Source organism: Poecile atricapillus, chromosome 9 (assembly GCF_030490865.1).
Source record: "Poecile atricapillus isolate bPoeAtr1 chromosome 9, bPoeAtr1.hap1, whole genome shotgun sequence".
NCBI lineage: Eukaryota > Metazoa > Chordata > Aves > Passeriformes > Paridae > Poecile > Poecile atricapillus.
This window is the reverse complement of record NC_081257.1, coordinates 11,557,651-11,583,489: the sequence shown is the minus strand read 5'-3', so window position 1 is coordinate 11,583,489 and position 25,839 is coordinate 11,557,651. Positions and strand designations below refer to the sequence as shown.

The following is a 25,839-nucleotide window of genomic DNA, read 5'->3' as shown; positions in this document are numbered from 1 at the left end:
ATGGTAGAGTGATATGCTATTTTTACTCAGTTGTAAAAATAACATACAACATCACACTCATAATATTGGAGAGAAAAGGCATCATGAAGTGAGTGGGTTAGTTTGAAATTAACGTAATCACCACACACAAAGGTTATAACTTGCAGATACAGATTTAAGAGAGCTGAAAAATACACATGGACCAGTCCCTCTTACCCATAAAACCTATTGGAACAGAAAATGTCTTTTCTGAGGTAAAGAGAACTTAGGGAGTAAACAGAGGACAGAAATTAAACAGGAAAAGGAAAGCACAGCAGAAATGGGCAGAAACTTTGACTCGTATGATAACCATGCATCCTCTGTCTAGAACTGATCCAACAGTTCAGTCTACAGCCTAAAAAAAGCCAAAGAAATCTGCCCTGTCCTGGCATCAGCAGGGTCAGTATCAACTGAGCTGCCTTTTAACTCCTTGGGGCCTACTGTTTGACCTCAAAAGTCAAGTTCCATCTGTCAACAAATCACCCCTGATCTGTACACAACAAATTCAAAAACGTGCCTAGTTCAGATCCAAGCACATCTTTTGAAGCCATAAAATAAAATGGGGCCTTATAAGTAATTCTGTGCCTTTGTCCTGGCAATGTCAGATGGATTGTGGTTTGCTCTTTTCTAGTATTGGCAGCTCTGTTTACAATGTGAGGATTCCCTTAAAGGGAATTGCAGGTTAAAGTACCACCTGCAGAGAGCTCCTTGTAAAAATTACTTTTTGTTCTTGCTCTCCATTTTTAACTAACTTTCTATTACTTCTTCATTTGGGCAATACTCTTGTAGAAATCTGGTTCCTGCCAATAGTCCAAAAGAGGTTCTCTAAGTGCTTTGAAAAGGACAGGCAATCAGCTAAATTGGTGGTATGCAATACTGGTTATCTTTTTTTTTTTTTTTTTTTCCTTTTTAACAAGAATAACCTTGTAGAAACTGAATGCTTACATTGATTTATATGTGATATTGGTTGGATGCTTAATCACATTTAATCATACTTTAGAAGTTCCACTTCATGTTGGGGAAATGCAGTGACCCAGTTTGTGCAGGAGAATTTTCCAAAAACACATCCCACAAATATACAACAGCATGAGTACCACAGAAAACACAAGAACTGAAAATATTTTTTCAGCTTAATGTTGAATTCCTTAGCAGACTGTTGAGCAAAGATTTAAAGGGCTAAACTGAAAATCTATTATTTCAGGTGATGATTTGCTTATCAGCTATGCAGCAGATAATTTTTTGAGTATTTACTAATACTCAAATACTCAGCTCAGTAATTTCTGAGCTGCTGTGTGACAAGAATGCTCCATGGTAGTAGAACATTTTGACACCTGTGCATTGATGACGCTATCATGTTCTTGCCCAGTTATGTATTTTCCTTGTAGAAAGTGCAATGTGTCAATAAAACATAAAAAAGAGACAGGCTTCTCTCTCCCATCTGCATTGCTTCTTGCCCTGGGGTATGAGAAGGGTAGAGGGACACGGGGAAAAAAACATTTGGGCTGAAGCTGAGACTTTATGCTGAAGTGAAGACTGCTTAGAGGAAGGAAGGTGGGTCTTTTTCCTCTTTATGAAATGATGGCTGTTATGTAATTAATTGTGTACCAAAGGGAAGGGACAGAAAGGTGACAGGGAGCTACATGAAAGAGCAATAGCCTTCAGAGAGAAACTGAAATTCTGGATTTATCCTTGGGAGAGGAGGAGACATCTGATGAATAGGGAACAATATGCTTTTTGTGTGAGTTTCTTAGTATCTTGAAGATGGGAGCTGTATTTCTTTTTTTAGAGTGAATTTACTTATGGAATTAATTTATTCCTGTCAAAATTACATAATGATAGAAAAGTGTATATTGTAATAGCTCTGGTGGACAATCAAAGTGTTTTCTCAGATAATTGGCCTTCAGTCAATTGTTTACTTTCAGTTGAAAGTAAATTTCTTGATACAATTAACAATGGGTATAAAAGAAATCCAAGTTTATTATTAAGGAAGATTACGAACCTGAAAAGGAATCTGTTGCTGGCATCTCACTCAAAATTAAGATACTTAAGATACAAAATCAAGATACTCCTTGAATGTTACCTTGAAACAAGTTCTGGGTTTAAAAAGTCCTGCATCTGCATGGAATTCAGGACTGGAGCATGTATCAAAACAGAAATTCTGAAGAGCAACGTCAGTAGGGTTTTTAGGCTCCTCGTGTCATTCCCTTAGCTTTTTTTTCTGTGATGAAATACTTTTTCTGAATAAAAACCTCAAAGTAGGATAAATAACATGTCAAATCTACTATGTTTTCCTTATTATCCTCATGCTTAAATGATATGTTACATGCAAACACCCTAAGTTTCTTCCCTACTAATTTCAATTTTTTTGTTGTATTTATAGTAAACTCAGACTTGTTCTTTATTTATACAGAAAATTTTAACCATTGCAAAGAGTATGGACCTTCAAGTATCTGTAGTTTATATTGATCCTTTCCCAAACATGCATGCTTCATTTTGATCTACATTTCTTTCATTGCTTGCTTGCATTGTCCATTCCCTGAAATTAAGAAGGATAATTAAGTCTACGTCTTCTCTGCATACTAAGATGGTTGGAGGACCTCCAGTTCTGAATATCATGAACTTCTGTAAAAATCCTGTTTGTTACCTGAATTTTCTATGTTTAATGTGCACTGCCTTAAACGACTTGTTTTTTCCTTGCCTGCTCTTTCAAGATGCCAATTAGGAATAATGGGAAGCAAGGGGTAGGCTAAGCATTGCAGTGCATCGTTGTTTCCATCTGTCTGTGATTATTCCAGCCAACAGTTTAAAGCACTCGCTGCCAGGTCATGCTCCCATTGAAGTTAATTGGGTTTTTGCCATTAGGTTTGATGGGAGTTGGGCTGGGCTCTGCACTGTTGTTGTTTTCATTGCGTTCTCTCTTGTCTGTGAAACTGCCACCCATCCATGCATGTGTTTGCCAGGTTTGTGCTGTTTTCACCAACGGGTTTGTTCCTCTGATGTTTCAGGTTAAGTATTAATGATAAGATAAAAAGGATTATTGGGTAATTTGTCTGCTGAAAACAGCTTTTTAGTTTATTGATTCATCTTTTAAGTTCACCTCTGCATTATAAACGATTTCTTTATTTTAAATTCTTTTTATCAAACTGCATTTGAGACATCTGGTGATACAGACATATACAATATGTATGTATGTATCTGTGTTTGTATATTTATACATGGACAAAGTGTGTGTGTTTATATATAGGGAAAGACAATATGATTTGTTAAGAAATTGCCTACATATTTAAACCACACTTATCTTAATGTGAATTTAATGAATTACAAGGTGAGTTTTTTCTAAATTTGAAAAAGCAGCTTTAAAATGGGGTCACTTTAATATGTAAAAACACCCTTAATAAATCCCCTCCCCTTTCAAGATGATAAAATTTGACTACATAGATATTTTAATTTATTTTTATAATCTATTATCTATGTGTTTATAATTTTATTATCTGTAGAAAAGCATCATCAGACAGGAATACCCATAATCCTTTTTAATGAAAACTTGAACTCTGAGACTGAAGAAGTAAAGCTCTTAAAGCTCTTTAAGTTACTGTCATCCTTATCTTTTTTGAAATATTGATTCTGAAGGCTCATGAAGCTGAAGAGGAGGCACGGATGAATCCAGAATTTGCAGACAGAATGAAACAGCTCGACAAAGAGGCATCATACTATAGAGAAGAATGTGGCAAAGCTCAGGCTGAGGTTGACAGACTTCTAGAAATACTCAAGGAAGTAGAGAATGAGAAGAATGACAAAGATAAGAAAATTGCTGAGTTAGAAAGGTAATTTTTGTATTATTTGTCTTACATTGAGCAGCATTTTTGCTTACTTGATCTTCTTTTCAGAATCAGAGACGTTCAAAGCAAAGTATGTTTTTTTAAGAGAATATTTGTTTTGCTTTGTAAAAGAACAAAAAAGGGCTGCTTGAGAACTGCATTTCCTGCTGGCTGACTTGGAAAAATTTAAGGTTTCTGTTTTTTAATACTCTTCATGAAACAAACATATATAGGAAAAGTCATGTGCAATTTACAGGCACAAACAACCCCCCAGAAAACCATGATGGGGAACAAGCCTGTCTTTTAGTAACTGGTGAATCAGGCCTATCCCCCCATGTTTCTTCAAGTGTGAGCATCACCAGTCATTCTCAGAGGTCCTGTAAGTAAGAAAAGCATTGGTAAGTATTTCTAACCCGTCTCATGACTATTTCATAGTAGTTGTAACTATTTCTCAGTGTTCCCATAGTCTTTGTTTGCTTCAAAGGAGCATTTTCTGATGTTGACCAGGCAACGATTGTCTTGTTTCTGGGAAGGTTGTAGAAGCTTTCCATAATGGAGAGAGGAGGGTTTTGGGATTTGTCTCATGCCCTTTGTAATTAAATGGACCTTGGGACCTTCTCCCATCTGGTGTCCTGCTATTTGTTTGATTGATCAGTTTTCTTTATTCTCTTCCTTTAATTAGACACTCTTGCATGAATGAAAGAAGGAATTCTGAGTTTTCAAATAATTTATATAATTGTTTGATTGTGATCAAGTCAGAAGAAAACTGTTTCATGGTTCCGAAAAAGAAGTTTAAGTGATTTCATTTTTGTGATCACTGTTACAGTTACAGTCAAGACAGAACACCCATTAGGGAGAATTACCATTAAAGAGAGGAACATGTCAGAAGTTTTAGTTACCTTGGGGGGCAGAAAACAGCCAGCATGGAAATAAGGACGTGTAGGATGTAAGGATCCTTTTACTGAGGATGACATCAACCTTCAGAGCTACCTGCTGCCAAAATTTGTTACTTTTTGCAGATGTCTGGTAAAGTTTAGTAATGGTTAAGTGTTATGAGAATGGAAACCTCAAATTCAAAGTGAGAGAAGATTTTTATTTAAAATAGAACTGATTATTTACATAAGGACAACTTCAATTGGCAATTGTCTCTCTCACCACATCAGAGTTTAGAATACTCAAGTGTTTGCACCTATTTTAATCTGTAAAGGAGGTCCCAGAGGAAGCGAGTAATCAAGAGTGGTCACTTTGTTCACTGTGCCTGTGAGCTCTGCCTACACTCTCCAAAGTCCTAAAGCAGCACACTGGAAAAGATACCACAGTTAGGAGCTTTGTGTGGGTGAGAAAGTGCTGCCTGTTCCATGCAGTGGTGTAGGGGCTGAGGGGCAGTGACAGACCCACGCTTGTAATGCAGCAACTCCAGGTGTGAGCACCAGGTGTAAACAGGACCTGATCCCCTCCTTGCACTGTAAAAGTGAATTATTTATTATGTGACACCAGACTCACTGGTAGGCACAGGAATCTTTTGTTCAAGAGAATAATCTTAAGACCTTCGTTAGACAGCAATCATGAACGTGTTGAATGTTTGACTATTAAAATGACAAAATTAAACTGTGATCATGAAGTACTGGAGATTTTGATCTCAAATTTCTTGAAATGTTAATTTGATTTAAACAGTTTATGTAAAAAGAGATAAAGATTTGATAAAGAGCGGTAAATTAATTTGAATTGAGAATTATTGGTTACAAAACAACAATTACAAAGATACAAGGATCTAAGAGGTTCAGAGATACTGATACAGCACTATCAGCAAATAATCTGTTCTTATTGTCTGAGAATCCTGCAGTGGGTGATGCAATGGAGAGAATTTTCTCTTTTTGTATTAATTTTATTTTCAAATTTGTTATACCCTTAGCAGTGAAGTTTTGAAACACCAAAATCTGTTATTGTTATGAGGGTGTTGACCCTGAAATAACTTTTCAGAAAATAATGTGGTACTGCTGAGTGAACACAGACTTTTGAAGAGGATGAACTGTACACAGAATGTGATGGAGTGGTTAAACTTTGTTATGGAGCTTTAGCAAGTTATTTGACATTTCCTCAAACTTCAGATGCAAGGGCATCTCCAGGGCCCTGTGTGAAAATGAATGTGATGTTAAAATGCATTTATTCATTCATAGCTTGCTGGGACCCATGTTCACTGCTATGCCAACATCATTACATTGCAAGATAATTGCAGCCACGTAAATTTTCAAAATATATCAACATAAATTTCTGAGGAAGTGATAATCTAGACTATTGCAAGCTGTGGTATCCTCACAATATTTATTATATTCACATATGAATTCTTCAACATAATGGGGTATGCTTGTATAAATAAGTTTGAAAAGTAAAAATTGATGTAATGAAGTTATCATTTACAAATTCAAACAAAAATTAAAACAAGATGATGAATACTAACATTCACTAGTCAGAAAGTATCGACACACAAAGTGTCAAATACTTGGGTAGAAATATCTGTTTTGAGATATGGGCAGTTAAATTTATAAATGTGTTCTACTTGGCAGATGAACATTACTCATAATTATGAAGTCTTCATATGAATGGTAATTCTTTTGGTTTTAAAGTTATTTTCTTGGCTCAGAAACTATCACACTCCTGAGCGTCATCACTTCAGATTAATATTATTGCTCCTATAAAATCACATTAATCTGTTTTTTATATGTCTCTCTCTGTATTAACTTTGAATTTTACAGTTACTTATTACTACACAGGAGAACCACCTCCTTCTTCTATGCTAAAGCTATTTGATAACTTTTATTACAATTTTCACAATTTATCTGTTTATAATTAAAAAAAGTTTAAAATTAAATGCAAGATGTTACATTTAATGCTTAATGTGCTTTAGTTAAACTTAGCTTGCTGTTTTTCTCTGGTTTTCTTGATGAAGGAAATGTGGTTCAGGGTTTTTTTGTTTTTATTTCTGTGGGTTTTTTTAATAATGTAAATGAAACTGGATAAGACAGTGATCATCTCAAGTTTTAATGCAAAGAGCCTCACCAAGGAGAGGGAGCTGAAGCTGAAACAGAACTGTCAGGATTGAAGGAGTACATTGTTTAAAGGTTTTATTAATGGTGTTAAAATGAGAAGTATATTTATGAAATGTGATAGTTTGAATAACTAAATGAGGTGAAATACAATGGCATAAAATGCATGTTTGTGAAGTTAGGACCAGTAAGGCTGCCTGATATAAACTAAGAATATCCTTGACTACAGTTCAGGAAAAGAAAGATTGGGTGAATTTTCTTCTGGCTGTGTCATTATGAACCATCTGAATAATGAAGCAGAGATGTAAAGAATGAGGAGTGAATCCTGGTATGTCAGAATGAATACCTGCAGTAAGGATAGGAAGGTATTAATGTCATCAGGTGCTGGCAAGGCTCTATGTGGAACACTGCTGTGTACTTCTCATCAGTCATATGCCAGGAATTTGAATTAAAACTGGAAACAGGTGCAGAGAAGGCTGGTAAGGAGGAATGAAGTGCTCATGACACAGGAGGAGTCTAAGGAACAGTGGTTTATTTCTCTGGCCAAACAAAGCTGGGTAGAGATGCTTGTTCTGTATATATGTGGGAAGGGGTAAGCACTGCTGGGAAAGAAGGGTGATTTCAGTAAAAGAGCACTGGCACATAATACAGTATAAATTATCCATTGGTAAATTTAGATTGAAAAGAGAAAGGAAGTAATGACGAAGTGAAGATCGCAAAACCTTGGATCCACTTTTCTCCAGTGATATGTGAGATAGTTGGTCATGTTTGGCTAAGTGTAGCTTCTCAGCAAGGATGGCAACTATATAAAAGTCCATTTAAAAATATTATATTAACTATGGGACAAACCTGTTTGTTCTTAACCAAGAAGTTTTGGGTTTTTTTGTTACCGACTTCTCATATGCAGGGGGTATGTAACACTATAGATGTGTATTCAAGCTCTTGGGGTATTCAGACTACAATTAACTCATTCTGAATTGATTTGGATTTGAATTCTAATGAAGGTAAGTCCACACAGCAGTGACAAGTCATGGCACAAGAGACAAAACATCAGCATGTGGAATAACTGCATTTTAAAAAAAAGTACTTTTATGGCTGTTAAATATGCTCCTTTTCCTAAATGCACAAAGTACTGTGTGTCAGGGACAGATTTCAGGACTAGTCTAGCTGGGTGGGGATTGTTTTTGCCTTCCTTATTTGAGAAGGGTGTGTTAGGTATATTTAAACAAGCAAAGTTATCAAAAATCAGAGTATTTTCAATGCTGAAGTGTTAATTCTCTTCTTCATACTGAATTAAAAATTTTCTGTCAGCATTGGAAGGGGCTGCATTTCCTGGGTTGTGTGGGGTGTCAAATCTTCATCTTTGATTATTAGCTACAGTGCTTTGTGAACTTCTAAATACCTTTGAACAAGTTGCCAAATTGTTTAGCTGTTTTAACTTCCATTGGAAGACTTGATGAATGAGGGTCACCAGCCTATGATAGTTCCAATGAAAGACTTTGTGGCATATGATGAGATGTTTGTGTGGCAGCAAACACTGCCAATGTTCATCCAATTTATTTGTTCTATTTGGTGTTTATATGAATTTGGAATTGGATGGTTATAAATATGGATGTCTTTCCACTGTCCACCAGTGACAAGATGGCCTTTTGATTTAAAGTTTGTTTTCTTCAGTACACAGGAAGGATATAGCTCTGCAGAAATTTCATTTTAGTTCTTGCTTTCCCTTCCCTTCCCTTTATTTTTTTTCTTTCTTTTTTTTTTCCCTAATAATCTGCTAATATAACATCTGCTTGTTATATTTTTAAAGAACTAATGTGTTCCTACCTTTATTCTCTTTTGCTGTCTTCCTCCCTATCTGTTTTCCTCCAAACTGCTGCTTTCATCCCTACTCCAACCAGCTTGACTTCCAGGTCAGTATTTTCTGCTCTCCTACTTAATGCTCCTTCCACAATGAAGGTTTTCATTGATGCTTCATTTATTTAGTTGTTTTGATTCCACATTATTAACTTCTGTTTGTGTTTTGTTGTTTTTATTCTACTTGTCCCTATTGTGAAGTTTTTGGTCATTTCATTTCTAGACCAGAAACTTTCCAGTAAATGAATATTTTTTCTTAAACGCCTATAAGAAAAAAAAATGCTTATCAACAACATATTCAATTCATATGTTGTTTTGTGTGAAGATTTTTTTCTTCTTTTGGTTTTGCTTATGTTGTCTTTGTTTTGAGAGTTCAACATTGGGAATAATTTTTTGGTAGATAACCCAACCCAGCAGGTAATGAACAGTGACAATTGTATGCAGAGAGATTTATACCTAAGATCAGAGACTTATTCTTAATACTTTGCCATTGCCCCTTTTACTGCTTACAGAGTATGAACAGTTGCAGTGGTTCAGAGACTTTTAGCTGGTTTTGCTGCCCAGATTCTGGACAAGCACATAACTTTAAAGGAGTTGTCTGTATGTGTTTTTATGCTGTGTTTGTATGTAACCTCATCTAGTCAGGCTTGTGTATAAATTCTTCCAGGTTGTAGATTAGTTTAGCTGTTTGCACACTGTTTCTGAGTAAACTTTTCAAGTATAACATGTCTTGTGTTGCTTGTTGGAAGTAAAAATTGATCAAGTTGACATTTTTTTCTCTTAGTAGCACTTGATGTTAATTTTCTTTCTCATGCTTATGGGTGGCTGTAAATTGTAAGTTAGCAAAGTCTTAAAACATCTTTTTGATGTTTTCTCTTGGGAAAGTTTTGGTCTCAGCCTCAAAACCAAGCACAATTCATGTTTCACAGTTCAGACATGTCAGAGAAGTCTCTGACAGGGATGCCTTCAAACTGTACAGCTAAAGATGGCCCATTGCAAAAAGATTGACAAGACTTTTTTCCCCCTGATGTACTTTAGTACATGTTACAATCACAAGTTACTTTCCAGCTGAAAAGGTTTGTTTCTGAAATTTGAGGCTTATTGATTGAAGTAAAGACTTAGATGAACTCTAAATTTACTGTCTATCCACTTCAAGACTTTTTTATGTGCTTGAAGGGATAGTTATTACATGCAGATTGTGAAAATACTTCAAGAATTTATTTTCAGAATCTTTCTTTCTTCCAGAAGTTAATTGAATGTATTTATTATGGAATTGGCCATGATGAAATTATTGTCTGAATGTAACCACTTTGCATTTCTATCACAGCATACTCATCATTGATTGAAAATCTCTCTAGCTCAAGAGACCTTAAAGAAAGGTATTATTATGCTATGTGGTTGACATTATGGTTGATTTCACTGGAATTCAATGATTGGTATGCAGAAACATTTGTTCAGCAGTTGGAGGTGCAATTTCTGTTATGTTTTATTGACCTAAAAAACCAACTGACCTTGTTGAAGCAAACTGTCCTCATTACTCTGCCAACTTCCATCCCTAGAGTCCCAGATAACTTGTACAGTACGATTAGAATTTATTGTGGGAATTCAGTGAAGTGTTACGTTTTCTCAGCTTGAATCTTCATTAAGGTCAAAGCTTAATTTAAGAAACAGATCTATTAATTTCCATAATTTCTGCTGGTCAGTATGGTCTTAGCTGTCATTTTAGCCATCCATACTCCTATAAGGTTTCCATGGTTAGAAAAATGCTGCCTCTGTTCCATGACATGGTAGGCTATTGATACTGATGACAACAAAATAATCCAACACATTGGCATAATGCCCCCATGTGCACCTGCTTGTAAAAGACAAAAATATTCTGAGTACAACCATCAGTACATTGACATCCCCACACCTGCAGGTTACAGCATTTTTTATACTCCCCAAACTTTTCTATCTGCAGATAAGGAGGAGATGGATATTTTTTCCATGTGAACTCTACTGACCAGTGCTAGAAAGTTTCCCACCAGCTCTGATGTTGGCCTTCCGAATTGTTTCTGTGGGAGGCCAGAGCGCAGTGAGATGTGCAAGGGAAGGTTCAATGGAGTTTTAAATTTAACCTCCAAGCCGTCCACAGTTTTGTCAAATGTCAGTTTGATGGTTCCAAGGGCAGAGTGATATGTTGTTCAAAGATAATTTCCCTGGAGAAATTGAGATAGTGTACTACTGAAAACTGAGAGAATCCGTGATATACATTACTCTTCTGAGAGACTGGTTATTCTGAGTGAGAAACATAGTTGTCACGTTGGATAACAGGCAGATTGCTGACATGTCATTCTCTTTTAGTCTATTTGCTACATATGCAAAACCAATGTTTTAGCATTTAAACAATTTGAAAGAGATGACATTTTGAGATGAGATTATTTCAATTTATCTGATTCTATGTGTGGTTTTAAACTTTTGTAAATTTAATTTTTAAAGAAATAATCAAGTAGAAAGTTTATTTCTTTGGTATTCTTCTTTAAAGGGGAAAAAAAGAAAATATTATATTACAAAATAAGCAGTGAACAATAGAAAGATACAAACAGAGCCCTGGGACAAGATGATGCACTCTTGTTCAATTTCATCCCACTCACTACTGAATTTGTCAGCATTGTTCTGTACTTTCCCTTTCAGTTTGCTGAAAAACCATGCAAAGGTTAAAGTAGAAAGGAATTATTTAAATAAGGAAGAATATTTTGTAATTTCTCAGTGATCTGCTTTTTTTGAGATTTGATTTGGAGGGTAAATACTCTGTAAAGTAAGAATGCAGAATGAAGTGATGTGAGGAGGAAAGAGCTCTGCCTCGCTGAAGGAAAAATATCAACTTTGGATTTGGTTGGATGTGACACCACAACTCTGTGTAGGGGAAGAGAGAACAGAAGGAGCTGTCACTCTTCCCTTTCACGATTACTGGTTCAAGAAATCAATATTTCTTATGCTTCTCCAGACCTGCTGCCTCCATGAGTTTTCCTCAGGGGCAAGATCTGGAGGGCAGATTTCTTTACCTCTTGAACCTGTTCATGAATAGCCCCAGAGCATTCCCTGGGGAGCTTGGTGACTGCCTGGGCTCAATGCTGTCAGGATTCCCTGTGCATGGTGGAGGGGCGTGTGAGTGAAGAATCATTGTGAGATAGCACAGCTTGCCCTCCAAAAGCTGTCACTGAAAGGAGACAGGGGCACTAAATTTAGGAATTGGGTTGTTGGTGGAACCACTCCTTCCACTCATATTGTTTGCTTTCACAGTTTGCAGGAGCAACATGCCTGGGCAACGTGATGGTGCTCTGATCTGAAGTTATAATAAGGGGAAGTTTGTATGTCTAAATAAGAGTCATACAAAGTGTACCTGATTTATTTGGGGGTCTGAAGAAGTTACTGCAAAAGTATGGAAAACTTGATTTATGTGTTGGATGGTAATGGCTGGATTGATCCTGAGAACTTCTAGGGTGAGCCAGGAGTTGCAGTCAAAAGATTTGATCCAGAAGGAAATTGCAATGAAATGTGGAGTGCTGCAGAGGAGATGTGATCCTGATTGCTGTCAGGCTGGGCTGGACATGCTGTGGAGCAGTGGATGCAGAGAAAAACTGGAGAGTCAGGAGGTGGTGGAGCTTTTTTTTATGTTTTTTTGTTTGTTTGTGTGGAGATGCTTTGTTAGTTTGGTATTTTAAAGAGAAACTTTTCTGGACTACAGCTGGGAAGGACTTGATGGACCAGTAGCAGGGCTGCAACTTCTTGGTTGCAAATTTCAGGCAACAAATTATTTCCAGTAACTGGTTACAGTTATTGCTAATGGTCTCAATTAAAATAATAGCTGAGCAAGCAATTGCCATATTAAATCAGATCAAATATCCTTCTCATCTAGTGTGCTGTCATCAGCAGTGCTTTTTCTTTTTTCTTTTTTTTTAAAGAAGTACATCAGAGGAAAATGCACGGCAATGCTGGGTGTATGAGAAAGATGTGTGACAGATGAGTCTTCTGGTATGAATTTCACACATGTTCATGTAAAGTGTCATCCAGCAGGAATGTGCTGAGGAAGGCAGCAGTGCAGTGCGCTGGGTCGGAGTTTCCGTGGTTGCAGTGCCGGTCTGCGTTGAAACAAAGTGACATGAACCATAGTTTGGAACAGGATTTTAGTACGTCTCTTTCATTCATGCATTATCCTCACGTGGTTATTTCTAGCATCTCTCCAGGGCTTTGGAGGGAACTGTGTCAGACTAAACAGTTCTTAAATAAAGATTTTGGAAAACTTCCCAGAGTGTGTGTTAGGTAAAGCCCTTCCTCCCACATTTTTGCCTTTGAGGTGAGAAATGTTTCAGTGACTTCTGTGACACTTGCTTTATTTCTACCAGGCAGAGCTCTCAGTTGTCCCAGGACAATAATATTTTCTTGTGGTGCATTTGGAGGCAAAATAATTGTCTCACCGAAGAATTGTCATAATATGAGTATTATGAAACTTGAAGCCAGCCTTTAGGCAATTGAAATGATGAGATTTAGAAGAGGGAGGGAGTTTAAGGGAACTGGAAGAAGAGTGTTTTTGAGACCTACAGGTCTCTGTGGGCTACAAGCCTGCTCCTTAGGGTGAAACTGAAATAGCTATGTAACCTACCAGTAATAGGAGCTGGGAATGTAATGAAAACATTGAATTTACTAAAATTCATTTCTCTTAGCTGCTAGTTCTGGGCATGATGGCCTTTTTGCATTCAACTGGAGAATTAGGGATATATGAATTAAATTTTTTCTTTTTTAGATATTAATTATTTTTTTTTTAATACTACTTGCTTTGGATGACTTTTTTTTTGTCCCATGTTTGTGTTGGTCATTTTGTTTCCAGTTCTTTCTGTCAAAGACATGTGGAGGGAACACAAAGGGGAACCTCCCAGGTCTGATGAGCAGATGAACTGTGACATGGAGTTTGCCACAGTCTGAGCATCAAGTCAATGGCAGAAAGAAGAGCAAGTATTCCTCTTCAGTCAGGGACAATATTCATTTCTTGTGATAGTATTTTCTCAGCCGTGTGGAAAATAGTGGCCTTTATTACCTAAAGATAAAGCCAGTTTGGCCAAGGTTAATCAGCCAGAGAATTACCAGATTCCAAATTCTTTCGCTAAAAAAACACGAAAATTTTACTCAGTTTTCAGAAGCTTCATTGCTATGGGAAGTTCCCTCACGTCCCATTAGCCCTCCTGGGAACAGGGGAGATCCAGCCACAGGCTGATAACATTTCCTCTCTCCAGGGGGCACCCACTCAAGCTTGCTTTCTCATCCCAAATGACAATAGACATGCTAAGGAAGCTGAGCTACTTCCCTTTATGCCACTGTAGAATATTTTTTTTTAGTTACAAGATCAAATAGCACAATTGTAAAAATGAAATATTGTGGGGTTGTAGATTATGTTGTCACACAGGTTAGGTGTTGTAAGCGATTGTAAAGGGAGTTGAAGTCTTGCTCCTGCTCCTTTTCAGTGGGAAACAGAGGAGAAAATGTAGTTCTTTAAAGAGAAAAGGAAAAGAGGGAATAAGGTCTGCTAGTTTTGCTGCTTTGGAATTATGAGAGCAAGAAGGGCAATGCTGAGACAGGATATACAGTATATTTTCTTCTATAGAATGGCAGTAGTTTAGGCAGATATGCAAAGAAAGAAATTCCTTGAGATCTGGGATGAAGTATTCCTGCCAAGTGATGTGGCCTTTATGACAACAGACATGTAAAAAAAATCTTGATTTTTTGGGGTTTGTTTTCTTTTGATTATGTTTAGCAAAACCAAGGAATACTTATTTATTTATTATTTATTTCTCTGTTAAGAAGAAATAAATTCAAATTCAAAACACTTTATTACTCAGTGCCTATGTAGTGGTCTGTATTAATCTGTGAGCTTTTTAAAGGGTCTTTGACTGTAGGAGTATTCCTGCTTTTAATATTTAAATTTAATAGACCAATTCATTTCTTAATGGTTGGGATGGTTCCTTTCATTTGTTTGTATAAGATATTTAATTTGTTACCAGTGTGATAATTGTATGAATTAACAGAAGAAAAAGAAGAAAAGCTAAGAATAAGGAGAGACACCAGATTTTAGAAGATGTCTTGGACACTAACAATTATGACCTTTGTTCAATCAAAATCATATAACCTAATTAATAATTCTTTAGGTATTATGGACTTGATGGAAAAACAAAGAGTGAAAATTTTACATGCAAATGACAGCACAGGAAGTCACTCAGTTTTTTTATTACCATATTATAAAACTTCCAGTGACTATAGTCTAGCTTATTAAATCAATTCACCAGTCAAGCATGAGGGCTTTCTTTTAGAAAAAATTACCTTTGTTCAAGATTTGTTGTCTTTGTTATATTAAAAATTCACAGGTAGAGGTTTTCTTATCCTGATAATATTTGTTTTCTACAGAAAAATCCATCTCTGGGCTGTAAGTGAATAAGCAGTGTCCTTGTTTGTGTCAGGAATGTGTCTGTCAGTACCCCTCTTAACATGTCTTGTGGTGATTTTAGTCTCTTTGAGTCCAACCCAGCTTTGTTTCTCAGGTTTATAGATAGGTAGTAGCAAATGCATTTGTATTCCATGAAAATGCCAGAAACAATACTTAACTCGCTTATATCAATAAAATTCTAGTTTTTGGATTTCAATTAAATTAGACGTGAATTTTGAAGCATTACCCTTATGCTGGTTTAGTCATGACTCAGTGAAGCACCTGCATGGACTCTGAATATTTCTACTGAGTCTCACTGAAGTATTGTAATTTGGAATGGACATTCACATGGTTGGGATTTACAGGATCAGGTCTTCTGCATGACTAACTGCTGAGACCCAGAGCGCCTAGGAAGATGTTAAGATTTGTTTCATTGATCACATACATGAATTCTTTCTAAAAGTGTGGACTATTTATAAAGGAGAAAGAGATAATAATTTCAAATAATGTTGATGGTAATATTCTATCCAGTGCCTGCCTAGAACATTGGGTGATGTTTGTTTATTTAAAACAAATGTACTATATTGAATTTTAAAACACATTTTTGAGAATTTTTTATTTTATATAGATTATTTGTTTTGACTAATTTGTATTTCATAAAAAAGATCTAGTTAGTTTGGTTTGGAGTTGATATCTTTTTTTACTTGTTTCCCTGAAAACATTCTTTGCACTCTGATTTTTTTAACTTTTATTTGCTGAGGAGCACAGCTTCCTAGAACACTGTAGAATTTATTTGATTGACTTGCAGACAGCTGGTCCCATTGCAATGCTGTTTAAAGTGATTAAAATTATTCCAGGGACATATTCCTGTAGAAAATGTTACATATTTTGCTCTTGGGAGTATTTTGCATGTCTGCATTTTTTGGATGCTTTGTGGGGAAAAAAACCCTTTGTGAAATAAAGGCTGTACTAACATGTAACGCTTATTTTTGGCTGACGTTACCAGCTTTGTGGCCAAGGTACCCAGGTGGCTAATTAAAGCAGGGAATTTAATGAAATAGTGTGATTTTCTATAGCTATCAGAGATGAAAGCTTTGGAGGTTAGAGAACATGCTCTACTGTAAAATAACATCTCAATGCTATGCACGGATATGCAGGAACTTAGTGTTTAATATTTGTCTTAAAAAGCTGAACTAAAGGAACTAAATGTCCTATAGTTAGACCTGTGAGATCAATTTGTGTGCAGTTCCAGAACAAGAAAAAGCCCCAAACATGGTTAAAGTGTAGTCATTACAGTTATATTCCATTATATACCAATTATATACCAGCAGAAACTGAGTGGTGCTACTGTTTTGCTGCTGGTCCAGGGTCTGGGTCTCTATGGCACTGAGGACATTTCAGTTAAAAGATTAAATAGAATGAAAAATGCATTTGAAGTAAGGGCATCTTGCTGTTTGCTCAGGAAGACTGATGGGCTCTAAGTCCTTTGGACTGGATGTCAAGAGATAAAGCCAAAGGGTTTGGGGATGTTTTGTCTTTTCCTGTCTTGCTTGGACCTGTGATACACCAAGTGTATCTAAACATTTAGCAGTCATAGATGATGGTTCTTCAGCAGCAGGGAAGTCAGAGCTGCTGCAGTCTGACTCCAGCACTAGCATTCTGAGGCCACTTCTCTTGAAAAACAGGAAAACAGAGGTGTAGGCATTGCTGTCATTTAGATACCTGATTTTAAGTCTAGTTCCCAATTGAGGTGCTAATTAGTTACTCTGGAGCATTCTGTTTATTGAGAAAGATTATAAACAATTATCCCAGGTCAGAAAGCTTCAGTAAGAGGCTGATTTTTACAGAGTACCTTATCTAAGGTGAATTTAGTTAAGAGCAATCGCTTAATCTAGGTATAACAAATTAATAAGCTTAATTTAATGAGTAGTAAGGTAGCTTCTAGAAGAGTATGTTGCTTTATATTAGCTTTTTCTCTTCTTCAGGAGCAAGAGAATGTCTAATGTACTAAAATAAGATTTTATTTAGATGTTTTATTTTTCCTAGTGTTCATATTTTCTTTATTAACTGCCAATATTATTGGTATCTAGTATTTATGTGGCATGGAGTGTTTGCCTAGATATGGCTTCTCTGATATTGAGTTATCTAAAGAGTTAGGAGATGCCTAGGATATCATCCTTTAATTCATAATTCTGGAACAGAACAGAACTAATTTCCCTACAATTTTCTTTTTTTAAAATTTATTTTTATTTTAAACTATTCAAGATATATTTATATTCTACCTCTGTTTTTAAGATTAGTTTAGTTTCACTCTGAATTCTTTGGATTTCTTCTTTGGAACATTTGAATGTTCCTAAGCTGCTCGATATTCTATAACAGTTGCTGACTGACTTTAACCAGAGGGACACAAACAAATGTAAATTTATCTTGAAAACTGTCATTAACCCTACTTTTAAGCATCTGTGCAGAGAGTTAGTCATCTATGCTGCTTTTTAAAGTCTGCTTTGTTTCTTAAATGTTTTTGAGCTCAGAAAATAATTTCTTTAAGCGAAATGTGGTGTTGGCACTGCTTCAGTGTACTATGGACTGGAGTCCACAGCTTCAGAACTGGTTTGTAGCCTGGCTTCTCCAGTTCCATGAAGTTTGTAAAATCAAAAATGCGGCAGAGTGGTGGTTTTAACTAGCTTGGGATGACTGTAATGTCTGGTCAGATGTTAAAGAATGAACCTCAAATATAGAAAAATAATAGTAATAAAATAATAAAATTAACCCTAGAAGAGAATAGATGCTCGACTTCAAAATGAAGTATAACAATGTGGAGAAAGAGAGAGCTGTGGATTTCATCTTCCTGCTCTGGGGCAATTACACTATCAGAAAATGCTACATTAGCAGAAAATTATTATCTTGTGATGGTAAGAGGAATTCTACTGACCAGACCCCGAAATATAAACTTCAGATTTTAAAAAGATATTTCTTAAGTGATAATCTTTTATTTATTTTATTCTGCCTAATGAATTTTGTGGTCTTAGAGCTTTAAATTCAAGCAGTGTAGCAGAACAAATGAAATGAAATGAAATTCCACATGATATAGAGTAATGTAGACTCAACTGTGCACATCAGCTTTGTTACTAGTAAGTTATATGGATATTTTATCATATATCCTAGGTGGTCATGGCATATGATATTTTATGCTGATTGGGTGCTGTTCCCAAATATTTTTCTATTTCTCATGCACATTTTTTACTTATCCTAATCTTCTATTTTATTCAAAAACATTTTCAAAACAGAAGAGCCACATAAAAACATAGCAGAGCAAGCAAATCAAAAATTCTACTGAACCAAGGATTATATTTGCTATTTAAAAAAAAAAAAAAAAAAAGCTGCTGGGAAATATATTTTTGTACTTATTTGCACTTATTTTGCACTGAACTCCCCCAGTACTTTTAAAGCAGGCCTAAAAAAGACCTCCTCAGCTAGGCTTTTTAACTGTAGCATTCTCTTTTCATTTCCATAGGTGTGTAGCCAGTTGCAGGGTACTGAGAGTCTATGACAGAGCTTTTATTTCCTTCTCTTCAAGATTTTGCATATCACAGGCACCAGATGTTTTCCCTTTGCAGCTTTACCGTGTTCTGCTTTTCAGTGTGGCATTAGAGGGAAGGTGAAATGGGAAGTTGTGTGAGGTAGGGGTGATGAAAGAAGCAGCTAGCATTGGCATAAAATGGAACTTCTTACAGTGATTAAATGTAAATGAATTTATCATTTACTCAACATGAGATTGGAAACCAATTTATGTTTCAACAGCACAAAGCCATATTACACCACCAAAATTTCTGCCAAGAACATTTATATATGAAGTTGTGGAAGTAGTTTTTTTCCAATATTCATTTTGGTTTTATGCTGAGTAACTCTGTGCTTACAATTATGAGACAGACTTGTGACACTGAACTGATTTTTTTGGAGTTGCAAGCAAATAACCTATATTCAAACTAGTTGTCCATGGGTTTTTTTCCTGGGCAAGTTTATGGCACTTTTTTTTTTAGTTATAATTGATTGGATTTTCTCTAATTGCTGTACTTACAAACTTTTACATGAAGTGTCTTTTAAGAATTTTTAATACCATGACACATTTATTGATTGCAAATTAATGGTTAATTTTTTGGCATAAATTAATAGTGAAAAAAAACTGGTAGGACAAAAAAAAAATCAGTGGTAGGAGTAAATATTGAATGACCCAATTTCTTTAGCATACTGAAATTTGTGCAAGAAATGTATTCTATAACTTTTTTCACTGCTTCTGATGTAGAAGCAAAGGAGTGATTCTCAGTGATCCTTTTGGGCATTGAATAATATTCTCTTCATTTGCCACAATAGGATTAGTGAGTAGATCTCATTAGGAATTTGCACGTGACTTTTATTTTTTATAGATAAAAGGGAGAAAATTCCTCCAAGTCAAAGAAAGTCTGGAAAATAAGAATTCAAGCAGGTAGGAAGTATTATGCAAAGATATGCTTTCATCACCTGACAGAAAAAAATTAGTTTGCCTTCTTTCTTAAAAAGGTGTATGCTAAGTCTCAGAAATACTTCTGGTAACTTAATGAATAACAAGCACACTAAAAGATAATTAAAATTGAAACAATTAATTATTTTTTATTACTACAGTCTTAGCAAAAGAAAACATATAAGGGTGGCAAAGATTGTTTAATTTCCTTAGGAATAGCTCATAAATTTGTTTGTTGATTATCTTTTGTAGAAAGAAGTCCCATTATTAAAAATGATAGAAACGTTTTTTTCATTTACAAAGCTATTTGTAAAGGCATCCTTTATTTTTCATGGCATATTTATGACCTGACCTTCTACCCCATTACACTTTAATCCTGAACACTCTATTTGTAGTCCAGGTTTTAAAAAACATAATTTTACAATGTACATTAGTCATCACCTTCACCTTCTGCTTCCTTTGAAATTAATGCTCCTTGAAGCCCCTATTAAAATTGTTTCTGAATGCAGAATGTGTAAGGATTGTTAGATAATCTCTCTTTCAACAATTTTTCTGCACAGAGCTCAGAATATGTATGAGTTTTTGTGAGAAATCATAAAAAAGGGGGAAATCTTGTAAACCCAAATAATTGCTTTACTGTTCTATACTTGAAAGCTGTTTTGATATGCCATCTTGAAAACAAGATGAAGTTTTATTGTTATAAGTGATGCTTGGAAAGCTTGTGTCTGCTGGAGAATCGTTGTCCTGTGTTATAGTCACAAAATTAATCTCTATTGCAGAAGAGGTGATTGCAGTCATTAACACTAATGGGTGTGTGTGTGCAATTCTTAGACATATGAAGGACCAAAACAAGAAGGTTGCCAATCTGAAGCACAATCAGCAACTGGAGAAAAAGAAGAATGCACAGCTGTTGGAAGAAGTTCGTAGGCGAGAGGACAACATGACCGACAACTCTCAACATTTGCAAGTGAGTTTATTTCTCAATTTTTTGAAAAGTTTTCTAAGAAAATTCACTTCTGTTCCAGTGTGTGTCTTCCAGAATGTGTAATGGATCTGTTCCCACAAAGAGCTGGTGGTTTCTTCCTTTTCTACCAGAGGATACGTTGCTCACCCCAGTTGTATCCATGAAATATTTGCTGTTTAGGGTGAGGAAAAAACCAATAGAATTTGAAGACCTCTGCACAGTTACTACATCAGCACCTGTGTTTTCTTACAGTTGGAAAGAAAAGCTTCAAGTATATCTCTTCTGTATTTCACATAGACTTTGAGCCTTATTCCAGGAGAATTTCTACAGTTTGTAAGTTACTGAGTTAGGTGGTTGAAAAATGAATGTTCTTAAACTGATCTGTTTAAGTGATACATTACATACTAGGGAACTTGTATTCAAGGCCACAAATTTGATGCTTGACTTAAAAAGTATTCTCTGAGATCTGACTGTGAAAAACCACGAAGAGAAGTGCTGATTTCTGTTGACAACATCAATGTCTCCATGCCCAGTGTTTATAGGCAATTTACAGTGCAAAATATCAATTTTGCCTCGATCTGGTTAATATAATGTGTTTCTGGAAAATTTCCAGTGGATGGAATTTGACCCTCTCATGCTTCATATGGTTGTATTTCTCATGTGTTCCTATATGCAAAATGGAAAAATTAACACCACATCTCTCTTTAAGCTTGTGTTGGTGAAACCTTATGTCAGAATGGAGTTCAGGAAATGATACATTATTTATGCATCTGTGTGGTGTTATGTTTACTTTTCAGCCTTGGTCATTACATACTGATTGCATCACCGTGCATTCCACTGCACAGGATAGAGCAATGAAAGCTTGTGAAGGATTTGGTCTGACAATACGATATATCAAAATTAAATTTAAGTGTTGAGCAGCTACTTGTAATTATAGTGGTTGAATAAAGAGAATAAATTATTTTTCAGTATTGTTTTGGAAATCTATTACAGTGGGGTGATGACTAGAGAATAGAAGCCATTCTCAGGGTTCCTGATGTAACTGCTACACTTGGAGGTTTCTACTTGTGAGATGAGATTGGGTCTAGTAAACGAAGGTAGTGTGGCTGAATGGCTTGAATTTAGAAAGAAAATACCTGTCTGGTGTATAGTTCTTCTGTTCCATTCACTTCATGTAAAGCACTAAGAACAGTTTATGAAAATGAGTTAACCAAGAACGGTAATTTCTTGTTACTATGCCTTAAAATGTCAATATTTTTAAATTATGTCCTTCAACATTACTTTCAGTAATATATATATATATTAGGTAATATATTACATTCCCAGTAGGTGCAAGAACAGCAGGAGAAAGGGAGCCTGAGTTGTCTGTGCTGCTGGATTGCTGGTAGAAATAATCCTGCCTTTTCTGCCATAAAGGCAATCAGCTGCCCTTATCAGTTTGCTGATACAAATGGTTGTTGTATTTCCTCTGTCAAAGATTTCCACATCTCCTTGACTTATTCCTTCTCAAGCATTTCTTAATGCTGAAGAGTGCATGGAAGCCTGAGGTTTCCCTGGGATTGCAAGATTTTGCAAGGTTTTATTGCTCTACAAAAACACTGTAGTGAATCTTGCAAATAAAGTAAATGTTCTGACATTAAATTGCCATGTCACAGTGAAGGTGACATGACTCTGATATACATTTATTCTGCTGATGGGAAAATATTTTTATTTGAAGTTTTTCACTTTCATTACAGATTTATTTATTTTATTACAGTTTATTTGTTTTATATGTGTAAGGTAATTGCAAATGCTAGGTGAGAGCATCAAGTCTTGTTACATAAATCTGGTAAGCAGGTGATTGACTTGTTGAAAAGCCAAACAAATTCTAAAGCTCCAGTCAATTAGTCTTGGTATAGAAAGGAATTATTTTTCATAATTTTTTAGGAAAACCTTACCTCCTTCATGGAGATTTGTAAAACATAAAAGCAGTGATCTAAGGATTTAAATGAGGCAGCATTTTTGGGGAGACAAATGATGTGACATACATGATAAACTTTGAAAAAAAAATTCTAGGAGTACTACGCATCTGCTAATTAAAAACAATATTAGCTGGTGTTTCAATAAATTTTTAATGAACATCTTAGTAAACCACAGGGACCTGACTTCTTTTTCTTACTGTTCATAACTTCTACTGCTTTTAGTGGAAACACCCAGCATTTATATGCATTTATAATACTCAGTGCGTGTGTCTACAGTGTAGTTGTTACATTTGTGAATGATGTATTGAGCTGTTAGGGGAAAAGTGTATCCTAAAATTCTCTGGCCTGATGTCATGACTGTATTTGTTGGCTAGCTGTGATAAGCTGGCTGTTGGCTGGCTATGATAAGCTCAGCTGAGAACTGAAGAGCAGTCAGACTGGTCAAATTCCATTTACTCCAGCCAAGTCTCGGTTCCTTTTGTGGAAGTAGTGGAAAAGATGAAATAAGAAAGTGAATACTGTCCATGGACCACTCAGGGGCTGCTCAGGGCAAGCCAAGACAATCAAGTGCCAGCCTTTCTGTACAGCTCATGCAGGGGCAGAAGCTCTGCCCATTCAGCTGTTCATCTGATTTGTGATGGCTGTGAAGAGGTTCAGAAGTCTGTAGTTTCTTGGAAGCTTCCATAGTATGTGATAGTAGCTGAGGATTGTAGCATCATGTATTTTGGTGACACTTTTCACAGTCTTTTCAGGTAAAAGCCTCTCAGAGCTGGTTCATGTCCCAGTGTCAGTGCTTGCAGGGCAAGTTTGAGTCTCTGGTGGCCCCATCTCACAGCACTCCAGGGCCACTGATGTGATGGAGAGTACTCTAGGATGCCTGGGGAGGAAATTCACTTTGGTCTCCCTCAGCTATCATCTGTAATTGTGAGTGATGCTTCAGGTGTGGTTTTTGGGGCTTCTTTGGATCACTGTAAAATTGGAAACATCAGGGAGCCAGATTAATTCTTGGGAATGAAGAATAGTTGTGAGGTTTTCTGTTTTTTTCCTAACACAAATCAAGGGCAGATCTGTGCAAATCTTGCCAGACATGATGGTCATATATTACACAAAGCATCACAGCAGGAGAGCTGGACCTTGAACACTTTATCATGAATTTTTTTGAGAATGGTGTATCTAACATGACTTCATTTTTCTCTCTTTTTTTGGTCTGTCTTAAAAGTGATAAGCCTTTTTGAGAAACACTGAGCTAAGAAATATACAGATATCATGTCATAGATTTGTGCATAATTTTTCCAGTCTCTTTACAGGATCTTGAAACATTAGATATGTGAAACTTGTTTATTCTCTGAGATTATTGTTTCTTGTGTGGAATGTTTCTTCCAGTAACACTAGTACCTCAGTAGAACTGGGAAAGGAAACCTTTGCTTAATGTTGAGAACTTGAATGCATTTGGTTTCGATTCTGATTTTCAAATCTGCTGTAACAACAACAACAACAAAGTCTTTTTGTTTCTCTAGAGTAAGCAGTAAGAGGGTGCACTAATAATATTCCCATGTGTCTTATGACATAGCCTCAAAGGGAATTGAATACACACTTTTGTCTGAGTATGCTTTTCATAGAAGTAATGTATCAAGTGATCTAAGTCTAGAAACACTGCTTTGTGGAAATTCTATGCAAACTGTCCAATGCATATGCATCACAAAAAAAGTGCAGGGATGAACCTGAAAAAAAGGTAATAAGTTTAATACCCTATTCTGCCCTGATCAGCAGCTTCTGGGTGTTTCCCCCCTTTCTTCCAGTTCCTCTGCTGGCTAAGTTTTTGACTCTCCTTATGTTTTAAATGTTTGAGGTAATTTGTCACAATTCTCTTTGAGGTAGCTTGCGTTTTCTTTGGCTGGAAATCCACATGCGGAAAAGAGATATTTCACTAACAAAATTGTTTTTGAATGAGACAATGTGTAGTGCTCATTGATTTCAAATATCATATACAGGCAGCTTGATCAATGGTTTGTGCCTGCAGTACTGTGGAACAGATTGTGTACACATGTATGTTTTCCAGGTGTAAATACCTCACTTTTTAAGCACAGTTCAGCTTGTCAGTCGTGCTTTTTCATGGGATGTAGTGAGGCAAGGCAATTGTTCCAGTATTCCAATAGCTCTGTACTGGCTGGAAATTTAGGTAATGAATAAAACATGATCAGGAGGAAGTCCTGTCAAAAGAGATAAAAAAACTCTCTAGTTACTATTAATGCTTTCTGATTCTTGTCATGTGAATATCTGATGTCTTAATCACTGAAAATAGCTCCCAAGAGGTTTCACAGCTAGTCAGCATGAATCCTTCACCCTGGATTTGTTTCTTTATTTGTCACTGTGTGCTTTGCCATATAATTTTCAACTTCATAATAGCTCAAAAAATACCAAATGTACCCAAGACATTGCACATTTCTGTATGTTATTTCTGTGTTTTATAAAGTAGCATGGCCTAAACATGAGGTATATCTGACATTACTATGAATTTGCTATGACTTCTCTTAATGCAGCGTATTTCCTACTGCATTGTCTCCAAAGCTTTGATACTATAATATAAATAAAAAGAGGAAGCTAGGGAGTGAGATGAAGTCTTGCAAGCAAAAATGAGCAGAGCAGTGTAATCAGTTCAGAGACAGAGGAAGCAGTCCTGACTGCTATGTGGACAGGCATTAGTGTATGGAGCTGACACAAGGCAGGAGAGAATTCACTGCATAAACACACAGCTTTGTATTAGTCGTGCTGAAATTCATATGCAGTGACAGAATGCAACCTTTTAAGAGGTTAATATCATGATCTATTGTATTAAAGGTAAATTCTAATTTAAGCATCTGTCCTAAGGTGGACCAATACTTTTCTGGACAGCTTTAATAATTCTCAGTGTTTAATAATTCTCAGGGTTCTGTATGTTTCTGTTTTTAAAAGGTTGGTAATTGTTGTGGGGGGCGGACAGAGGTAAGATAGGGATTTTACCTATTTACACCACTCCTGTGATTTTCACAATGTGCATGAGTGAATTGTAAGTTGTGGTCTAGCTCTGACATGCAGAATTGCAGAATTGCTCAGTACCTCTTATTCTGTTGTGGGCAGAGGATGAAGGGAACAAGGTGACCTCTCTCTATTTTCCTTTCTTAATAATGTGAGCAACCAAAACACACAGATGAGATATATTGTAGATAGGCTTTTGAAATATGTTCA

At 36.0% G+C, this 25,839-nt stretch overlaps 1 protein-coding gene across 1 annotated transcript in view; it reads left to right on the top strand.

The window, feature by feature from the left end:
• ERC2 (ELKS/RAB6-interacting/CAST family member 2) overlaps nt 1-25,839 on the top strand; it is a 395,998-nt gene that overhangs the window by 139,309 nt on the left and 230,850 nt on the right. Inside the window, exons 10-11 of the mRNA XM_058844563.1 lie at nt 3,649-3,842; nt 20,521-20,656. Of these exons, the coding sequence (XP_058700546.1) occupies nt 3,649-3,842; nt 20,521-20,656 (330 nt within the window). The remainder of the gene's footprint in view (nt 1-3,648; nt 3,843-20,520; nt 20,657-25,839) is intronic.